General features: G+C 40.1%; 1 protein-coding gene across 4 annotated transcripts in view; it reads right to left on the bottom strand.

The window, feature by feature from the left end:
• The window catches only part of CBLB (Cbl proto-oncogene B), a 194,944-nt gene that overhangs the window by 71,344 nt on the left and 106,192 nt on the right, over positions 1-17,408 (bottom strand). For all 4 annotated transcript variants that reach the window (XM_073306576.1, XM_073306566.1, XM_073306585.1 and 1 more), the window contains exons 6-9: positions 14,042-14,163; positions 10,379-10,516; positions 8,650-8,737; positions 4,445-4,576 (exon numbers count right to left, since the gene is read on the bottom strand). In XM_073306576.1, the coding sequence (XP_073162677.1) occupies positions 4,445-4,576; positions 8,650-8,737; positions 10,379-10,516; positions 14,042-14,163 (480 nt within the window). The remainder of the gene's footprint in view (positions 1-4,444; positions 4,577-8,649; positions 8,738-10,378; positions 10,517-14,041; positions 14,164-17,408) is intronic.

The raw sequence follows: 17,408 nt of genomic DNA, 5'->3' as shown, positions 1-17,408 counted from the left end.
TAATTTAGATCTTCATCTGAACTGTAGAAGTCAAAACTAATTTGATTTAAATTCAGAAATTATGTCAAGGTTTCAGAGCTTCCTGTCTATAATTTTGACACCTTTTATTTGTAATGTTAGATGCAGCGTTGGCGGAAGAGCGATAAGGGCATCAGTATTAACTCACAGTTTACAAAAAATTATCCTGAAATTTCAAGCAAGCTCAATTCAATTCTTAAGGATGAAAGAACAGACCTTATTTTATCTGGCAATACTTTACTGTAGCCTATAGTCTGTCATCATTAGTACCCTGACGAATGCTTTACAGTCTATCAGTGTACCACCCCTTAAGGCAAGAAAACTAGAGTAGCTGCTTCATGTCTGCAGTAACTTTTCCCCCAAGCGCTTCCACTTACAAGCTTCGTCCTGAATTTCACTTCTGTATCTGAAGATCCAATCCATTAATTACTAACTATGGGGAGTAGGCATGTTACTCACCAACTTAGCAGAGTTATGTAAAGCAAGCCTGTATATTTATCCTTTAATGCTAGATAAATAAATAAATAAAATAAATAAAAGACTTTCATCCTTGGCCTATTTTTTGAGATAGTATCCCCCACAGTTCTTGATTTACTGGGCTGACATCAGTACTAGGGCCCAAAACCCTAACAAATTGCTTAAACCAGGGGTCTCAAACTCAAATGACCACGAGGGCCACGTGAGGACTAGTACATTGGCCCGAGGGCACACCACTGACCACCACCCCCTGCTGTCCTGACCCCACCCCCACCCCACCCCTTCTGTGATGCCCCGCCCTGCCCCCCCTCTTCCCACTCCTTCCTTGCCCCCATTCCAACCCCTTCCTGAAATCCCCACCCCAACTCTGCCCCCTCCGTGCCCCCAGGGGGTACAGAAGGGGTACGTGGTGTGTTAGGGGGCTCAGGGCAGGGGTGCAGGGTGGGTCAGGATGCAGGAGGGGTGTGGAGTACAGCAGGGGGCTCAGCTGCAGGAGAGGTTCAGGGGCGGGTCAGGCCTGGTGCGCACCAGGGACAGGGCAAGCTCCTTGCCTGCCTGCCCTGCATCTGGGCCGCTCCGGGAAGCGGCCAGTACCTGGGGTAGGGGCTGGGGCCACAGGGGTCTGTGTGTTGCCCTGGCCACCCCTCCAGGTACCTCCCCCAAAGCTCCCATTGGCTGGGAACAGGGAACTGCAGCCAATAGGAGCTTCGGGGGAGGTACCTGGAAAAGCAGCCAGGGCAACACACAGACCCCTGTGCCCCCTCCCCCAGGTCCCGGCCACTTCCCGGAGCGGCACGGGGGCAGGGAGGGAGCCTGCCCTGCCCCTGGTGCGCGCCGGGCCGGAGCCACTCTAGGTAAATGCTGGGGGGAGCGAGGGTGCCACAGGGAGCTGGCGGGCCACAGAAAATACACTAGGGCCACATGCGGCCTGCAGGATTTTGAGACCCCTGGTTTAAACCTAACTTCATTTCAGGGGAATCTCTTTTGTGGTTGGATCCATCATGTATTTCTTTTACTTTTCTAGTCAACTAAATGTTGCAGAGCAGACCCCCCCGCAAAAACAAAGTTTAATTACTACTCTGTTTTCTTTGCTACCTACCAATGTCAGCAGTTTGCACAGTGGACTGTAGACACACTATGTGCCTCACCTAGTCAGGGGATGCTTCCGGTCAAACTAGTTTATCTTTGCCAAGCTAACTAAACAGTACAAAGTGTCAATATTTTTCATGTACAAAACTGCACATGACCGTTGTGATGCTGAATATGAGCAAAGATTTTTTATGAAAACTTTTAATATTAATATACTGTACAAAGTAATACACGCTCATAGCATTTACAAATTCAGCATACAAACCCCTATTCAGGAAGGTATTTAAACACCTACCTTCAAGCACAGGGAGTTCTCCTATTGAAATCAATGGCCCTACTCATGTACTTGAAGTTCAGGGTGTCCTTACATATCTTCCTGAACAGGGTCCCTAGAGACCCTAAAATTGAACATATTTCTGACTGCAATCAGTAAGTTATAACAGAAAATTTTTTACATAAATGGTAATACCATGAGACACAAGTACGGTGTACCTCAGAAATAATCAGCTAAGGAAACTGCCTTGAAATATGTAGCCTTTCACCTTCAGAACATTGGTTTCAATCGAATCCAATTTGTGTTGAATGTAAATTGTCATCTAAGTACCATTGGGCTGCCTTTGTGAAATAAGTTGAACTAATTACTTCTTATAGCACTTGTGGCCATATCACAAAAGAAACCATCACAATTGTCATCATTGTTGAAAGTCTGAGAAGAGACACCATGAACTATATGGACGTACAGTGGTTACCATTTTAAAGTCAACAGCAATATCTTCCTAGGGCTGTTTTCCCTTGCACAGTTATATCATAGAAGTAGCCCTACAGAACAGGGTTAGTGCATGCTAAAATGGCAGCGCTAGGAGGCTTCTATTTATGCTGCTTGTACTGTACTTGGCTTGTCAGAGAATTCCATTTTCCATGACTGCCTGTCTGCCCTCAACTTTTCCAAAATATTAACTCATGTCTAGTAACACAAAAATAAAATTACCATCAGCTGAGCTCTGCATGCTAAAGCAGTAAATGAAACCAAGAAGTGATATCTACAGGCATACACACGTCAAAATATACCTACCCATGCATATACATGTACATAGCTATGTTATTGCAAAAACCAAATATGCAGCTCCCATAATCTGCATAAGTTTAGACATGATGCAGAATAATGCAATTTTCTATACATATACACTCCTAACAGAACAGATTATTACAGTTCAGAAAAAATAGTTTTCTGGGGGGAAAGAATTGTTAATGACGCTCTGACTGTCTGTGTAATGTAAAAGTAATAAGCTAAATTAAAGATTCCTAAATAAAAGACTGTTGCAAACTGACTTCCACTGTATCATGTTTAGCATTCTATGAAGATTTGAAGTTGCTTATTCAATTTATTACATAACACAGATGTTTCACTGAGAGGCAAAAAAGTATTGGAAATCTCTCCTGAGGCATGTCTAATGAGCCATTATGACAGCAATTAAACAATAACCCACTGGCAGCCTGTAACAACTGACATTGCTACAGTATGTTTCTTCATCTTCTCATTAATTATACAGGAGTTAAATCTGCAATGAAGTTTGATTAAATTGAAAATGTAATTGCTAATGGAAGACAAACCCAACGCTCATTTTTTCATTAAGAGTTGGCTTGCTAATGATTACACTTCAGATGGGAATCTGAAAAAGATTTCTGATCAGGTTTTGAGCCAGAAGGAGCTCCACTGAAGTTAGTGGAGGTATGCTGGCATAAAACCAATGAAAATGAGATAAGAATCAGGGCCTCTATTTCTATTCTTCTTATTCATTATTTGTATTACAGCTGCACCCCAAGATTGGCACCTCATTGTGGTACACCGTGTACACACACATTAAGTAACAGCAAAACAGAGGCAGAGGAAAGGTGAGGCAACTTGCCCAAAGTAGTAATACTGAAGAGATTCATTTTCAAAAGAACCATCAGGAGAAATCCTAAAGCGCCGATCTGTAATGAGGAATAACCTCTCTGCATTTTTAAGGGGTTTGCAAACTGCTCTCTCTGCAATTGCTTAAATCATCCTGCTTGTTAATTATGCTGAACGGAAGGCACCTTATGCTCTTTTTCCACAGAACTGATCTAGCGTGGGCAGGAGCTGGACACACCTCCCCAAACTGTGCCACCACAAACTCTTTCCAGCACCTTCACTTCTGTAAGTGAGAGGATAATGTCACCGATGGCCAACAACTGTGATAAAAAGCTGTGGAGGTGGGTTTTTGTGATGCTGGCACTATCCACTTGGAAGTGGACCGAGATCATGAACTCATTTTTCACAGGCCAATCACTATCGGAAGGTGAATATGTTATGACTATCATGAGTGCAATCTGAACCAGTGACCTAGTGGTTAAACACACTCAAACACATTTTGTCCCCTCATTCAAGCGAGCTGATCACTAGGGAACACTATAAAGACCTCATGCATCACAAATCCCTGTATAGTCAATCATATAACTCCCAGCTGCTGCCTGCCCTCACCTTTCCCTCAGCTCACTTCATAAAGCAATCCATGTGGTTGAGTGGGCAACCAGGGTCCCAGCATTCATCTCCTCACTAGGCCCTGATCTGGCAAAAGGTTTCCAATAGCAGCAATCAACAAATGCAGCCACCAGGCCACTCCAGCTCAGATTCTAAGGATTCCTGTATTAGCTTTCCCAGGTGCAAGAATTAAGCCCATAAATGTTACTAGTTTACCATTTTAAAAGCGTATCGCTGGTTGTGACTTTACTAAATGCTAGAGAAGGATGAGGTGAATGGCCAAGACATACTGAAAACAGCAAGAGGAATAATAAAGCAATCCATCCTTATTGTCTGCTGATTGAATTAGGACTTTACCTGCCATGCTGTAAGACAAGAAGTGCACATGAGATGTCCACAAGGCTCAATCTTCACATCTTTATCATTCTCTGCACAGATTTTACACAGCTGGAAAGTGGAACCCATTTCACAGTACAATTCGTATTGTTCCTGGAACAAGAGAAAGTCAAGGTCAGTATCACTAGTATGATCAGTAAACAATGAAATATGCTTAAATTCTACTTATGGCAAGCACATTATACTGAACTTCCCATGTGGCTTACCTTTCTTAGCAGTACACAGCACTACTGTAACATCTGACAGCAAAACGGAGGTTTCACACAATCCTATTTTTTTTTGCTTCTTAAAAAATACAATCTGTTCTTCTAATGGCATTTCTATAAACATTATCAGTAAAACTTGTGTTTCTAAACTAGCTCACTATTATAAATATATTCAAATTATAAAAAAAGAAACATTTATTAACTCCATCATCAACTTTTAGAACAAGTTACTTTGGAAAATTTAACAGGGTGGGGGGGGAGAAAAATCTAATAAGTATCATTAATAAAATCAGAAACATGAAAAACCACTGGATTGCACAGCTCTGTTCCTGGCTCTCAGATATTACATGTGTAAGTAGCTTTGAGGTTGCTTTAACTCCATCAATCCACAGCTTGGAGTTTGGGAAACTGTGACCTGTAATGGAATCAGTAAATACAGGAGGCTGTGCCTTTCTCAACAGTCATTTCAATGCCAAGGAAAGAATACTGCCTTCCTTGTTTGTAATTTAGAAGAGGAAAATGAACAAGGGTCTGGAGGTCACAGGGGAGAGGATGAACAGGAGGTAAATTATGAGTCACAGTAACAGTGATTTTTATATATTTTATTTTTAGTGTGAACCTAATGCTGGTGCAAACTCCTAGACTGACAGCTGCAAGAAGTCAATTCCTTTATTTATCCAGAGAACAGATACAGTATGGTCAATGAAACATGAGCTTCCTCAATCTGCCCTCATGTGCCTCAACACACATACAGAGAGACCACCCTTGAGCATAACAAGAAAAGCTCATTCTTCACATCTCATTCAGTCCTTAGCCTCCCCATAGGAGTGCCAACATGGGTGCCATTTGGTTGTTGGTGGTTATGGTGATGTGCTCACCATCTATTTGGGAATGGTGACTGAACTTCATTTCTTGTATGCTACTGAACAATAACTGATGGCACAGACTCTCTAAATGGCATTTACCTCATCCCCTACCACCTGTCTATTTCAATTGGAAGCTCTTGGGGGAAGGGTCTCTTTCTAGCACTGTGTATTTGTTCAGTAATCATCATAATGGGGCCCTGATCCCAGTAGAGGCCACTACAAGCTATTGTAATACCAGTAACTCACTTACCATGAAGCCATAAACTTATTTGGATAACGAGCATGCCAATTTTATGGCTGTGTGTGTGTCTGGAAGTATTATGTATGCTCGCTGTGCTGTTGGGGCAGGCAGCCAACTGTAACAAACTGTAAACTGATGACTTGGGCAAGTGTGTGTAGTTTGGGAGATTTTTGCTGATTTGTGCAGGTGGCGAATGAAAGGTGTGTGCTGAGGTGAAGGGCTACATGTATTTGGTGTTACTGTGTGTGTGGTTGTGTTCATTTGTGTCTGGGGAGGGTTGTGCTTGGGGAGTTTGTGTTGATTTGCCGTGGTAGCAAATGAGGGGTGTGTGCTGCAGTGAGGGAGTGTGTGTGTGTGTGTGTGTGTGTGTGTTTGGGGTCACTGTGTGTGTTCAGGTGATTTGTATCTTCAGATTGTGCTGGGAGAGTGTTGATTGCCCTGGGAGGTTTCTGTTCAGTTGTGCAGGTGGCGAATGAGAGGTGTGTGCTGCGGTAAGGGGCTATTGTGGGTCCTGGTTGTGTTGATTTGTGCAGGTGGCAAATAAAGGGGCACGCTGCAGTGGGGGGCTACTGTGTGGGGGTTATGCTGGTTTGTGTCTTGGGGTTGTGCTGGGGAATTCTGTGTTGATTTGTGCAGGTGGGGAATGTGGGGTGTGCACTGTGGTTAGGGGCTACGTTTTATATATATATGGAGGTATGTTGTGCGGTTCTGTGGGTGGTTTTGGAAAACTATGGCCGTTGGGCCAAGTAATCCATCCTTTGTGCAGTCTCGCTCATACAACCAATGCAACTGTTGCGTGTAAATTGGCTGTAAAGTGAGCATGGTGATTGGTTGAATTACCTCTGATATCACATTGGTCTAGGACTCTTGGCATGGCATAGATACATGCCTTACTGCAGCTGTTCACAACCCGGGTGTAATACTTAAGGTCAAAGTGACTGTGAAATTAAAAACTGTAAACAGACCACAAAGCCCACTGATGATTAAACCTGGTGATATGCTGAACAAAACACTCTCAGCCATGCTGGTAGCAGTTTCCATCGCTTCACACTGACTCAACGGACATTCTATCTTCAGAGTGATAAAACAGACAAGATAAGACAACCCTGAAATCTTTATATATAATAGATGAAAAACAGATGTAGCAAAAGCTTCCAGAACTGAGAAAGGGTTTGAAGGTTGGCAGGCAAATTATTTACACTGTGATACAGTTTTTAATACTGAGAAAAGGAGGTACACAAGTTTAGGAGCAATGGAATAAATTAAAGACCCAAGTCAGATGGCAATAGCAGATGGAATAAGGTAGTGAGAAAAAGTAAAGAGCGTGCCCCAGACTCTCAGCTGCAGCCAGTATACACCAAGCACAGTTGTGGTGCTTCCCCACAGATGAGCCATGAGCAGCAACTTGCTCCTGGAGCCAGTTCTAAATCACCTGTGTCATAGTTTCTAGGAACCCCAGTGTTGCTCTCAACTATACCAGTTAGGTATGCTTGAAGGGATCCCATTAGCAGCAGCAGCAGCATTCCAGCCACATCCCCAGTACAGTACTGGAGAAGGTGACTGGGAGGGTTCTAGAATAGAGCCAGCTATGCTGGATTTATGCCACCTCAGGATTCCCTCATACCAGGGGAATCAGCAGCAGTCAGTTAAACCAGATTTCCAGCTGCCAGAGCCGAGCAATGAGCTAGAATAAGAGGTAAGGATTTGTCCTTAACTTCACTGACCTTTGGAGAAGGGAGGAACTATGCAGAAGAGCAGTAGGGGGTTCTTAATCAAAAAGGGCAAGAATTTTGGGCCAGGTGGCCTTTTCCCGCACATAAAAACATCTGCATAGCCCTAGTCTGTATTATTTCAACATTAGCATAAACAGGAGAAGGAGGGTGTCAGCCTTCTGGAAGTTTCCACACAATCATTTTAGATAGTCTCCTACTCAGGGATAGACATTTTAATAATGAGTTCCCACTAATCCAGTGTGTTGCAAACAACATTTTTCTTCCTGTAAATTCTGTAAACGTGGTATGCAAACAGCATTTAGAACTGCCAAAGACCTAGCAGGTCATCTGGGCCTTCCTCTGCAGCCAACAGAAGAATATTTCATCAAACACTGTATAAAGTTGTGTCTGGTCAATATAAAAGCTTTCCAGCACTTCCACAACTTCCCCGGAGACTATCCCAAAGTTTATAGAAGTTGCTGTCAGGAAGATTCTCCTAATAACTAGCCTATAATCTTCCTTTCCTTCTAATTGTGTACCATGGTACAAAGGGGTACCATTCCCTTTCCTCTAGTTTCAAATATCTGCAGACTGGTGTCATGCCAATGCCTATCCAAACTATACATATATTCAGGTATTAAGTTTCCCAAATATGCCATTCCCTCCAGCCTTTTAATAATGTGTTCCTTTCCCCTGAATTCCCTCCAGTTTGTATAGCACATAGGGGAAAGAAGACACACACTAGGAAATGGTAACCTTCTGATAATACCCCATGTATTTTCTTTCTGCAAGCTCTATACAGTTGGATATTCAGACTTCAAAGCGACTTCCAAGCCTTACTTTATTTCCCTGTTCCCACATCACTATTACAAAATATTAAACTTCTTAACCCTTCAGCACACAAAGAAAATGTTAGCAGCTGTGAAAATATTTCCCCCTCCCAAAACATGGTTAAAATCAAAAGAGACATCTGCATTACCATCATCTTTAGATTTTAAGACTTGCCATCCAGTTTTCTCAAACCCCTTTTTTGTCAATCACAATCTCAATAATTTTTCTCTAATATTTTAATAAAAAAACATATCACTGCTGGATAGGGCACCAAGCAAATAAGGAACAGAATTTATAACATGCAACATACCTGTGTAACTTTTATGTGATCATGTGGAGTAGGTTCATTTAATCCTGTCAGATCAGGATTATAACTTCGTCCATCTGGGTATAGATAGCTGAATTACACAAATTATTATTAAGATTTATATTCCCACAACTTTCATTGTTAAAGTAAATTATGAAATTATGGTTAGCCAATAAGGGAAACATCAGATATTAATTAAAATGTATCTTATTTCTCCTGAGCCATATTTCCCAATTTCTTTTAACAATTGGCAATTGGTTAAACAGAACTTAATTATACTAAAATTATCCTTGGCACTATCTGAGGTCATCTTGCAACAGAATATGCTTAGTTGGGCCCACATACCCACACAGAGTCGCAGTGATCTCAAAACCATCTGCATGGTTCTAGTTGCTCAGTGTGATGCATGTAGCTGAGAATTCAGCGCAATGGAACACAAATGACAGCAAGGGAAGAAAATTGTATCTATGTTTATATTTAAGTAAATAATGAAAATAAACTATATTTAGAAACCATGGGCTTAAAATGAGAATAGCTAGGGATATTAAAATAGTAGGGTAAGGAAGAAAACTATTTTGATGTTAGTTAAGGTTCAGCTGAGTTTTATACCGAAAGCAGGGATTCAATCTCATTGAAAGTTACATTTTATAGGGACACGAGTTATTTAAAAACACACACACACACACCCCTTTAAAAATCAGTTTAATCTCATCTGGGACCATATATTAAAATGGATAAATCATAACGATATGGTTATTGTATGGTCCCACTAAAGGGCAGACTCAAGGTTGCCTGGGTTTCTCGACTAGGTATTTCCATACCTTAACATGTCTGGGTTTAAAACACTTCGATTTGGGATAATTACAACATTCCTGTAATGCACTCACCCTAAATTACTGTTATGTACTCTCAACCTTAACTATTTTTCTGTACTTCTTGTCTAGGAATGTTATAGGAGCAACAATAAAACATCTTCTGTTTTACAAGACAGGAATCCTGATACTTTGTTCAGATAAAACCACTTAGCATTCAAAATTTTAAATGATACTTTTAGGAATAGAATTAATTGGCTGAAGTAGAGCAGTAATCTCTGATTTACTTTTAAAAGTAATCCCAAAGTGTAAAAACACAAACACACACTCCCCCCCTCAAGAGTGATACAGATGCCTATTTGTGGCACTCGCCACAAAGAACCAACGTCCTCTTAGAAAAGTTACAATTTTGCACAGAACTTTTAAATTCTTGAGACCTTCATAAAAAGATCAAAGTTCTCAGGGAAAATCCCAGAAAACCTGAAGTTTGGTGCGCACGTGCACGTGCGTACACACACACACAAATAAAATATTAAAAATCTGGGACATTTTTGGCCTATAAAGCATAGGCAAAGCTATCAAATATATTTAATATCCATTGTCCAGTATTACACAGGAGCAATTAGCAGAACTAATTGCATGATCAGCTTATGCACTTATGACTTTTATATTAAACAAAATTTAAATTATAACTCCCCAATCTCATTTTCCCCTGGAATTTATCTGCCATAAAATATGGTCAACTTCGGTTAACTGAATTATCTTGAAGTGTTTTATAGATGAATAAAAGTAATAGTCATGGATTTCCAAACAACTACAAAACAGCCATATCATCTACTACTTCTGATGCTTTAAATTATGAATTAGCAAAGCAATACATCAATATTATATAAAATGAAAAAGTTATCATTTGTACTCACAATCCCTCCCGGCTGCCATCAATTAGAGCTTGAAATAAAGGCTTATTGTGAGGTATAGTCTGCAAAATGTTTCCATCACCAGTTACATATCCAATGGCCCACTGCCCCAGTCGAGTGCAACTCAGTCTGAAAATGTAGCTGGAGGACAATGAGTTACAAAGTCAATTCTAATAAAAATGCTTGGCAAAACAAATGGAGAGGAAAGGTGGTATTGTGGTTAAGGCACTGGATTGAGACTCTGGAGATCTGGACGGAGTTTCCACCTCTGCCACAGACTTCCTATGCGACCTTGGGTAAATCATATAAACTTGTCTGTGCTCAGTTTCCCACATGTAAAATTGGGAGGATAATGGTTCCCTTACACTACTTTTGGTATGTTGTCTACTTAGGCCCCAATCCTGTAAAATCTTATATATGTTAACTTTACAACTGAATATTCCCATTATATAACGTTATGTGTACACTTAGGTCTTTTTTAGGATCAGGGCATTACTTTGCCAGCTATTCATGGCAAGGATCATCTCCTATTTGTAAATAAGGGCCTAATGTGATTACTGATCTCACTTGGGTTCAGTAGACACTACTGAAATACAAATAATAAATTATATAAAATTACAAGAACATTTTGTATGTATAAGAGCTGTAAAAAATATAAGATATCATTGATATTTCAGATAAACAAATGGAAGTTCTTTTGTATTAACAGTTGGATTTTTCACTTTCTGAATTTTATGCAGGATTGTGTGTCTGTTAACAAAAAAGCATTTGCAAAATCTGTAATTCTCAAAAAGGATTTTTTTTAATTTTGGAAAAATACCATTATTAATATGTAAGTTAATTCAAAACAGGCAATACAGACAACCAAAACACAAATCTTAAACAAAAAAGAATAAAAAAGTCGCAGAGCAACCTAATGGAAAAATTTAAGGAAGAGAAAATTAAGGGGAAAATACAGTTAATGAAAAATTCCTTAATAAAAAAGGCCTAATTTGATTTAAAATTCACTTAAAATCCTTATCAGCCCCAATGTTTATATAGCTTATTTTACTCTGAACTACTGTACTCAAAAGAGCTTCTCTGATAACATATGTACAGCATGACTGAAATTCAGCCACTTTTGTGTAGAACAGGTGGCAGCCAGGAGTAAAAACCATGCACAGCACATTGCACAATAGAAGAGAAAGGAAAATTATAGGCAAGAATGCAGGAGCAAATTCTTGCTCTTATTAAAAATTATGGAATCTTCAATGTCAGACATCACCTCAGGTTTTTAATTGCTCAAACAGGAAATCCAGCCACAGAAAGGTGATCAGATTTGTAGTGTGAAATATCACTGCTTAAAGTTGTATCTCCTCCACAATAAATATAAAATGTGAAATCCTGGCATTATTGAAGTTAATGACAAAACAGCCATTGACTTCAATGACGCCAAGATTTCACTGGACGAGTAACTTGTTTCTATTCACTGGCTTTTGAACAAAAACTTCAGAATTGCCAGAACATTTTAAAGTGAGCAAACAATTTCACTTTATATCAGCTATTTCTCCCTGGAAGGTTCAGTACTTCACGTAAGTAACCTAACAAGTTCCCTAGCGATACTAATCAGAGAGAGAGAAGTTGGTCTTAAAATTAATTCTATGCAACAGGGAACATTAAAGCAGATTTGGATAAGATTTTCTTTTGAAGTCTTCAGTTCAAGATTGAATACCTTTCTGAAAGATACGTTTTAGCTAATCACTAGTTATTGGACACTTTAAAGGGATAACAATGAAATTCTATGGCCTGTGTTTTACGGGAAGTCAGACTAGATGATCTAATGATCCCTTTTGGCCTTAAAAATCTATGAACTTTTAAAGACCTTTTTTTTCCTTTATAATCCGACAATCATAATTTTTACTTCATTAATGATCAACTAAAGCACACTACTCTGAAAATCATCATGACCTCTTTATTTGGGTTTTATCATATGTGCATGAGATCAGTATCAACTTGTCTAAACTGGTAAAGCAAGATTCGTTTACAGGCCAGGTAAAAAGATATGATTTAGGTTTTGTTAAAAGAGAAAACCCAATATTGGAAATTATTTTCCAATGACATTCTCCTCATCCTGCCAATTTTCAGGATGTTTCTTCAGTCAGACATAAAAGTGTGCCCCTAAAGTGTTAGGGGCCTAAACATTAGAACATGAAAGGTGAGAAAAAGAAAGTGAAACTGGTTTAGGGTGACCATATGTCCCGTTCTGGCCAGGACAGTCCCTTTTTTAAGCCCTATCCCGGCTGGCCTGACTTTTTTGGCAAAAGTGGGCATTTGTCCCATTTGCCCTTGCTAACTGGTGATCAGTGGGCATGAGCAAACAGGATAAATGCCCAGTTTTGTCAAAAAAGTGGTGCAGGGGGATGAGCGGCAATGCGAGCTTTGCAGGGATGGGGAGAGAGGCAGGGCTCAGGCAGGGGTATGGCTCGAGCGAGCAGTGACACCAGTCCCAACCCCATGCGAGTAGCAGGCAGGGCTCAGTAATGATGCTAGCTGAGGGGTGCAGGCAAGTGGTTCGGATCAGCCCCACATGTGGGATGGGGGAAAGCGGGGGGGGGGGGGCGGGCTTGGGCTAGTCCCATGCGGTGTCCCATTTTTCCATTGGAAATATGGACACACTACACTGGCTAGAAAACAACTGAACAAGAATGAAGTGACTCATGTATTTGCATTTGCCAAAACTGAGTGAAGGGGAAAACACAAATAATACAAAGTATAAACATAAATAGGGAAAGTTAGCTCAGCTGAATAATTCAATAGGTATAGTAACACAAGATTTTTAAAATTTACACACACACACACACACAAATCTGATCATTTTTAACCTTGTCAATGTACAGTTCCTATGACATCAGACAATTACTGATGAGCCAAGTATGTGCTTTTGACAACAACATATTGCAAGTAATACTAATTAAATTATGACAGTGGCACTGGAACACCTTTTACAGTGGGGGCGCTGAAAGCCAGTGGTTCCCAAGCTTTTTACTTCGCAACCCCCGCCCCCACCTGTCCGCATTTCCTCTCCCCAGAGCTGGTGCAGGACCGGACCACGGCTCCGGGTGGGGGGGAGGGACACAAACAGAGGTAAGGGGGGTAATGAAGTAAAAAGTTTGAGGATCACTGGATTTCAGCACAAGTTGTCACTTTAAACCCCAGATGCAAGATCAGTCATCCCTCTTGTTACTAGCTCTCCTGATGTTATCCCAAGCCTCAAGATGTTACTATTTATTTATATTACACAGATACATTTGGTGTGTTTCTTAAAGTGAGGGGAATCTCAGCATTTTCTTAAAGTTTCTAGCCCTTGAGGGTACAGAGAAAAAAAAGCTTGAGATTGACTCTCGTTTTTTGAGCACTCGGGGTGGCAAAACTGCATCCTGTTACAAAAAAAGGGCTTGAAGTTTGCTTCAGCTACAGTCTTTATAATAGAAACTGCTATATATTAGAGATCATACAGTTTTACTTTGACAAATGGAAAAAAAGATGTTGACTAATCAAGTTATCAATTTGCTCCCCTCGAACCAGACAACAAATGGATGTGACCAAGGAGTATGGATCCAGTATAATTACTTAGCTTTAGAGACAGCCAAGTTTATTTGTAAAGCAGTAATCAGTGAAACCTCTTACCTCCCAGGTTTGGTGCTGTATTTCTGTAACCTTGCTTTGACTTCATCATATGTTAGGAATGCCATATACCCAGGGTGTGTCACAGCTAAGAAGTTCCAGTTCCTTAAGATTGAACCCCAAGGCTAAAAAGAATACAAAGAATGAAATGATAAATCCAATTAGATAATTGTTAGAATAAAACTCAAGACTACTTGTGACAAAGACTGAAATTATTTCAGGCTATTTCACTTAAAATGTACATATCTGATTTAATATAGCTGTTTAAGGCGCTGATCCTTCAAAGACTTTCACATGTGCATAACTTTATGCATTGTGAGGAGTCCTTCAAAGTTCTTCAATGTGTCAAGTTAAGCACTTGTGTAAGATCTTTGGAGGATCAGTATCTCAAGGTTCACTGATAACATATGTAGTCCCAGTAAACTTATTAAGTGTTATGACTGATAGTAAGTGTTCACAGAATTGGGCCCCAAAATAGCATCAAAAGTCTCTCATGAAAGCTGCACAGTTTGTATGAATGCACAGCAAAGAAGCATGTTACAGCTTTATTTTTTCAAACAAGACCCTGCATTATTATACTAATAGACTAAGTCTAGTGGAGCACTGATTTTTGAACTGTCATCCTTTTTATTACTCTACACTTCTTGATCCTGTCAGTTGTCATACCAGTATTATGGCCAGGGAACGAGATGAACAGTGACAGTGTTACTTTCAGGGTATTGACGAATCATCATTGCCACTTCACTTGAGTCACAATTACTTCAAAGAGCTGGCACTGAAGCACACCTGACATGTCAGATTATAACCTCAATCAAAAGAAAACATCTTTTATTTCGGTATTTAAGGTACCAACATAAAAAAAGTGAGTGTTCAACAACCAACATTTTGAAAGACAATAGTGCCTCTCAGTGGCTAAAGGATTTGTGGCGGGGTTGGGGGTGCGCCTGTGTCAAGGAAGAGACTAGAAGAGGGAAATCGGGATAAGACAGTCTATCTTGAGACTGTTCAACTCTCTCTTATGCAAATTCCATTTACAGGTGACATTTTTTAGAAACATGCTGCTTGTGCTAGGAAAGTGGGGATAAAATGTGTCAGTTATGAAGGTTTTTGGAAGCCCCTCTCTGTCAGAGTAACAATTCTTCAGGAGAGCTCTCCAGTTCATGAGTCAAAACAGCTCTTAACCAAACCTAACCTCCTAACAATCTACAAGACACCGCAGGGCCAGAACAAAATATATTTCTCAGCTCACAGCCTTCCCTTTCCATAATTATAGTTAATATATAGAAATTAAAAGAGCAAAAAGGTCTGTGTGTCAGATTTGTAAGCAAAGCAGGAAAAATAGGATAGCTTTCGTATAAAGAGTAATTGTACATTACTCCAAACTATACTAATTTATGGTATAGTTAGTAGGAGTGTTCCTCTTAGAACCTCTTGTAATCAAACCCCCAAGCCAAGGTTTGGGTTTGTTTACTGTGATCCTAGGCACCCTTGTATTCACACCTGAAACACCGCTGCAGTATTTGTACAAAATATGCTTTGTGAGGTATTAGCTAGCATGTTACTCACACTGATATATCAATATCATTGTAAAATGCATGTATTAACCTTATATGTGAGTTATGAATTCTCTCTGTACGATGTTACTGGAACATGTTTAAGACCTGACAGTCTAGCCTAGGTAAAGGTGACAAACACATCTGTCCTAGGTAAAGGAATGTGGGTTAACCTCAATTTACGTATTAACCATAAACAAAATTATGAAGCTAAACCTGCCTGAACTCGAGAGACAGCGAATTAACATGGCTCCTTCACCCTAGAGAGACTCAGGAGACTGAATTCCCCAGGAGGCCTTCCTGACTTGTAAGACAAAGGCAATCCCTTAGGGAACAGAGAGAGACTCCTGTGACATCCTGTATCCCATGTTCACCATATTTATAAGGTTATGATATATTTTGTACAAAGTATGCCTTGTGAGGTGTGATGTGAAAACTCAATCTGCTGAATATTAGTATCCTGTTGAAATGTGTGTAACATCACTGCATATAAAATTATGAGATTTTGCTATATCATTACTGAAAAATGTTGTAACTCCGGGTAACAGTTTTCAGAGACAAAGACACACTAGCAACCCCAGACAGGTTTCACCAAAATAGAGTGGGCTATCATTTCCTTAAGCAGCCATTCTTCAGCAATGGAGAGATGTTAAAAAGAAATTTACATTTCATCCCAGACATGGTTCGACTCTCAAGTACAAAGGGAACTGTTTATCTACACCCCAGCAGGGGTTAATCCTTAAAGAAAGAAGGAGAGTATGAAAATAAGGGACAGTGACCGCCACATAACCCCTCTCCGTCTTCCATCTCTCTGCTCGTGACAATGACTCTCAAAGCACAGAACAAAGGGGGGGGGGGAGAGGGAACAGTGGTCCCAGACTGGAAGGAGATGCAGCATGTGAAATGTATTGCAGCTGATGGGGAGATAACCCTTTTTTGCTTTTAAACCCTTTTTTGCTTTTAAACCTATGAGCTTTGGTAAAGTTTAGGAATTAATTTGTGTTTATCCATTTGTTTCTTTTGTAAGCAATCCTGACTTATATGCATCTCTACCTGTAATAATGTAATATCTATCTTTCTATAATTAATAAACTTGTTTTAATGTTTTATCTAAACCAGTGTAGTTTGGTTGAAGTGTTTGGGAATCTCTACTTAGGCTGGTGCATAATCATTACCCAGTGTTGGAATGATGGACTTACTATGAGCTTATATGGTCCAAGAGGATACTGAGCAGTGCAAGATGCACATTTCTGGGGAACAAGGCTTGAATTGAAGAATATGTGGGTGTCGCCCTGTCTGGAATTCATGAATGGCTGGGACAGCATTCATGTAACATAGCTGGAAGTGATTTTACATGCTGGTGGCTGTATATGCGCAGGCCAGGAGTGGCTGTTCTGGCTGCAAAGCAGTGTAAAAGGCACCCCAGGCTATAGAATTAAGGGGACACTACTGTTCAATGTCTCAACTCCATCTTTATCCTTCACCTAGAAAATAAAGCAGGTGATTTGATCTTTGGCTCCTGGCCTGGCTGGACCGTAAAAAGCTGCAAAGGAGACGGTTGGTGAGAGAACCCATTTGAACAAAGACAGTATCTTGCTAGACGAAGTTTTAGACGCGTTTTCACTTTTATTTGCTTGTAACCATCTCTATTTTTATCTCTTTTACTTGGTATCACTTTATCCTTGCTCTTTTGTTGAACTTGTTTTATTTTTAGTATAGGCCAATTCAGTGCTGTGTTTGAAGGGAAGAGAGTATATTTAATAAATTGTGATGTACTGACTCTAAGAGCAGCAAACTTAATATATTCTGTAAATGCA

This window comes from Lepidochelys kempii, chromosome 1 (genome assembly GCF_965140265.1).
Source record: "Lepidochelys kempii isolate rLepKem1 chromosome 1, rLepKem1.hap2, whole genome shotgun sequence".
Classification (NCBI taxonomy): Eukaryota; Metazoa; Chordata; order Testudines; family Cheloniidae; genus Lepidochelys; species Lepidochelys kempii.
The sequence above is the reverse complement of the archived record's forward strand: the minus strand, read 5'-3'. Positions and strand labels throughout refer to the sequence as shown.